This window comes from Citrus sinensis, chromosome 5 (genome assembly GCF_022201045.2).
Source record: "Citrus sinensis cultivar Valencia sweet orange chromosome 5, DVS_A1.0, whole genome shotgun sequence".
Classification (NCBI taxonomy): Eukaryota; Viridiplantae; Streptophyta; class Magnoliopsida; order Sapindales; family Rutaceae; genus Citrus; species Citrus sinensis.
In genome coordinates, this window is record NC_068560.1 from 8,914,984 (window position 1) to 8,919,562 (window position 4,579).

Sequence of the window (4,579 nt, forward strand, 5' to 3'; positions counted from 1 at the left end):
AGGGAATTTTCCAATTTCCTAAGATCATAGCAAAATATTTGTGCCCAAATAATTTTATCCTTCAGTCGTTAATTAGTCATAAATTCATCCCAAACAAAAGGATTTTTCATAAAAGAAAATTCTTGTTTGTTGTAATTGGCGTTCTCTTGTGATATATAAAAAAGAAAAAATGATTTTTTTTATAAGAAAAAGAAAAATAATTTGAAATCCTAAAGATTCCATGGATATCTGAAGAATCTTGTGGGAATTATTAGATATAGCACCTGGATCGCGATTGTGAAATAAAATACTTGATAGACGAGGTCAAATTTGTTGGGCTACCTTCCAAAGCCATGGAATCATCAGTGTCTATTATTTATTGATTATGATTGTATTCTTGTCTATAATTTGATCTTATTATAACATTAATTTAACAGATTGACATCTCGGGGATTTGAATTATTGGCCTGTACTACTTCAGAGAAGGACACTTAAAGCACCGCCCATCTTATTAAACTCCATCACTTTTGTTACCTAATGTATTACATAAACTTTTAGGTGAAGTGATATTATTAATATGGTGACAAAGCTAACTAAGGTAATACATATGTGCAAACCGACCAGGTCTAATTAAGTTTTCAACCAATTAATTTCTTGGTCAGTGTTCAAGATTTGTGACAATTTCTCAGTTTCATTACATTGATGACCACTGACCAGATATTAAAATTAAGCGTGGACTTATGTAACTCCTTTAATTTTCTTTATTAATTTTTATTCTTATGTATATAACATGTACAACTGAAATAAAGCCTTCCCAAAATAAATTACAAAAAACCCTTGAAACAAAGCGGCCAAAAAGGAACCAGCAATTATTTTAAAACTGCTCCCCTAATGAAACCTGCTGATTTGTTGTAATTTGTTTTGCGTCGTCTTTTACGAATTTTGACTGAGAGAATAAAGAAAAATATATCAAGTTTATGCGCACAAACAACTACAAGTTTATAACTGATAGTGTTGAAGCTTTAATTTGACCAGAATTAGCCTTAGATTAAACAAGGTATCTGCTTTTGGCTTGCCAAGAGAGGAAGAGAGAAAATGGGTTGTGCGAACAAGGATAATTTGCCAAAATCGTATCCCATGGTTGGTGGAGATGGCACTCAAAGCTATGCTCAAAATTCGAGTTACCAGGTAAACTTTAGGGCTTAATAAAGAATCCATATATGTTATTAATTCATTGGTTTTAAGATACTAATATCAATTTTAAAGACAAATTTATATCAAAATGAAGATGAGGAAGGGGGTATACTAGATAGTTTAGCATATTTATCTCAATATCTTTGATTAGTTTAATAGAATTTTGTTGACGGTTGGTGAGTGCTGCTACCGATTCCCTAACTTGTGGATATTTTAACATTAAGTTATATATCAACGGTATTCATGAAAACATCTGTTTTATCAACTAAGATTGTTTATATTAGCTAGCAAGCGACTCTATATATTTTCAGATTCTTGCTTTTTGTTTCCCTTGCAAAACTCTTATATATGTGTTATGTTGTTGGATTTAGATTCAATATTATATTATTTTTGCGTTAATCATTTGACGAGTTTCTGATTCATAGGTAGTTATTAGAAGAAAGAATATATATAATGAAATTGTAACTGTGGGATGTTATAAAATATACAAATGTGACTAGATATTGAAGGAATTGAAATTTTCTACTGAGCTTTTTATAATTTTGTGATTAGTTATTATTAGATAAGAAACAAGAAATAATATGCAACTAAATCTTAGTTGTAAACTACTATAAATGCACGATGGCAAGAAGTTAAATTATAAAAAAGACAAGCAAAGCTCATAACATTTAAAAGATGAGAACAGTTACATGATTCTAACAAGAATAAGCAGAAACTAAACATTTGATGAAGCATGTTGAAAATATAATTCACACCACTTTATACATGGCTACAGAAAGGAGTAATGGATGCTGCAAAGGAACTGATCCATGAGGCCATAACTAACAAGCTTGAGCTGAATATCATGGGATTATCTCATACAACCGGCACATTTCATGTAGCAGATTTGGGCTGTTCCAGTGGACCTAACACCTTCTCTGCCATGCAGAATATCATTGAAGCTGTAGAACTAAAACTCATTCAACTTGCTGAGCACCAAGACCCTTCAGCCCTAGAATTTCAAGTGTTCTTCAGTGATCAATACGATAATGACTTTAACACACTCTTTAAAACCCTTCCTCATTCACGGAGATACTTTGCTGCCGGCGTGCCGGGTTCATTCTACGGCCGCTTGTTTCCAAAATCTTGTCTTCATTTTGTACACTCCTGCTACGCACTGCATTGGCTCTCCAAGGTTCCTGAAGAGATTGTGGATAGGAATTCCCCATCATGGAATAGTGACAGCATACACTGCACTGGGTCGGTAAAAGGAGTTGCCGAGGCTTATTCAGCTCGGTTCAGGAATGACGTCGAGGCCTTTTTGAATGCTAGAACACAAGAAGTTGTGCCTGGAGGATTGATTGTCATCCTGATATTAGCTGTGCCAGATGGGATCCCTTTTCCTAAGACAGCTGCTGGTGTTTTATACGATGTCTTTGGATCTTGCCTCATTGACATGGCCAAAATGGTAAGAAAGAATAACTCTTCGCTAGGTCCTTATTGTTTCACAATTTTATCAATTAGGTACTCTTTTTCTTTAATTTTCTTTGACATTTCCGACTTATAATTTTAATGTTCGAACTTTACTATTGAAGGATAAACATGACTTTTTAGCATACAAAGCCAGAACCAATTCTCTACTTTTTGACAAACACATCATATTAGACTGACAATCAGGTTATTATAGTAAAAAAAAATGAATAACTAATAAAAAGAGATATGATCATTTTTCACAACTTAACTTTACAAAACCGTGTAAGTACAACTTAATCTTGTAAATTTACAAAATAAGAAAATAATTATATACAAAGAGATATATCTAAAATAATCAATTGATAAATTGAACTATTGTAATACACTTGACTTATATTGAAATTTTCAAAATACCCTAGTGACATCAACAATTTCTTAACTAAGTTAATAGTTTGGTAGTAAAATGATAAAAATTTTAAAAATAACTGTCATAAAATTTTAATGGTAGTGAAATGATAATAGAGAGGCCTAAGAGATGAAAGTGAGAAATAAATTTGGGATCTAAGTGTCCTTATCCTTTTCTTTTTCCTTTTTTTTAAAGTGCTTGTTATTGGTTAGATATTTTTTGAAATATTAAAAAAATGTGAAAGTTAAATCTTGCTTACACTAGTTGTGAAAGGTGGTTTAAGTATTGTACTTTCTAGATTTTTTTTTTTTTAGAGGCATGTAATTGAGTGACTTTAGGTATATTGGTTTGGTTAATCACTCAAGTTCTAACTCCTGTAAGAGATAAAGGGTTAGAAATTATATTTGAACTCTGTCAACCCCTGTCGCTTAAAGTGAAAAAAAAATTCCTTAATTTAGAACCTTTGGAATTTATCGGCATAGACAAAATTCTCTCTCTTATCACAGGGATTAATTAGTGAAGAAAAAGTGTACTCATTCAACTTGCCCATATACCACGCAACCCCTAAGGAGTTGGAGACCCTTATACAGAGAAACAAATACTTCAGTATTGAGAGAATGGAAGAATTGAATCATCCCATGAGAAACACACCATTTACTGCTGAAGATTACACCTCAAATTTAAGGCCTGTTTTTGAAGAAATTATCAAGGACCATTTTGGGAATGAGTATGTAAACCAGATATTTCATAATTATACCATAAAGATTGCTGAGAATCTCTCCATCATCGAGGAGAAAACAAATGATATTATTGACTTGTTCATCCTTCTCAAGAGAATCATATCAACTGACTAGATTAATTTACTATTATTTCAGATTGTGTTCAGCATACAAGATACAATTGAAGTAGACTGCTTGTCTGTCTCTCTAGCCATTTATTTCTTCTTTTTTTCTTGGCAAATATATATTATCCATTTCATTTATTTTACTTCTAACAGTGTATGGGTGGGTAAAGTCTAATTTATTTTTTTAGCATCTATCTATCAAAGTTCAAAGAATTCATACTTGAGCAGCTAACTAAATAAAATTACTTAAAAACCACTGAATTAATCAAGCCCGTGAGTTGGTTAAATGTTCCTTAAATCTCTAACTAAGGCTGGAGCAAACTGTCCTTAATCCCTTTTTCTCTGAAAAAGTACCCAAAATATATTCTCATTCATCAATTATTCCATACTTTTCGCATACTATATATACATAATTTATCCTTACAAATCCATGTTTGATTTAGGCAATCATTTTAAATACAGGGCCTAGGTAGGAAATTGGTCCAAATCCCGAACTTAACACTAGTTTATGCTAGACCTTATGAATGCTTAAATTTCATGAGTTACTTCCTACTAACTCTTTCGGTTAATATTGCAATAAGCCTCTTTTTCTTTTTTCTTTTTTTCTCCCTCTTTGAATTTATTTCCCTCTCTATTTTAATCGATTTTATTATATTGTGTATAACACATTATAAGCGTGACACAACTTTTTTCCTATTAGTAAC

The 4,579-nt window shown here is 31.8% G+C and overlaps 1 protein-coding gene across 2 annotated transcripts; it reads left to right on the forward strand.

The window, feature by feature from the left end:
• The first annotated feature begins 815 nt into the window (after positions 1–815).
• LOC102611156 (loganic acid O-methyltransferase) lies at positions 816–3,997 on the forward strand. 2 transcript variants are annotated; one of them, XM_052442157.1, is made up of 3 exons: positions 816–1,167; positions 2,102–2,620; positions 3,538–3,997. In XM_052442157.1, the coding sequence occupies exons 1-3, from the start codon at positions 1,075–1,077 to the stop codon at positions 3,883–3,885; spliced, it is 960 nt and encodes a 319-aa protein (XP_052298117.1). In that variant the 5' UTR covers positions 816–1,074; the 3' UTR covers positions 3,886–3,997. The 2 variants fall into 2 exon arrangements, with proteins under 2 accessions (XP_052298117.1, XP_006491899.2); XM_006491836.3 differs by having other exon boundaries at positions 817–1,167; positions 1,949–2,620.
• Positions 3,998–4,579: the final 582 nt, after the last annotated feature.

Bases quoted from the DNA above. Each gene is read 5' to 3' on its own strand.
- LOC102611156 (XM_006491836.3), top strand. From the start codon at position 1,075: ATGGGTTGTGCGAACAAGGATAATTTGCCAAAATCGTATCCCATGGTT. The intron at 1,168-1,948 runs GTAAACTTTAGG...ACATGGCTACAG, and splicing joins CTCAAAATTCGAGTTACCAG to AAAGGAGTAATGGATGCTGC. The intron at 2,621-3,537 runs GTAAGAAAGAAT...CTCTTATCACAG, and splicing joins TCATTGACATGGCCAAAATG to GGATTAATTAGTGAAGAAAA.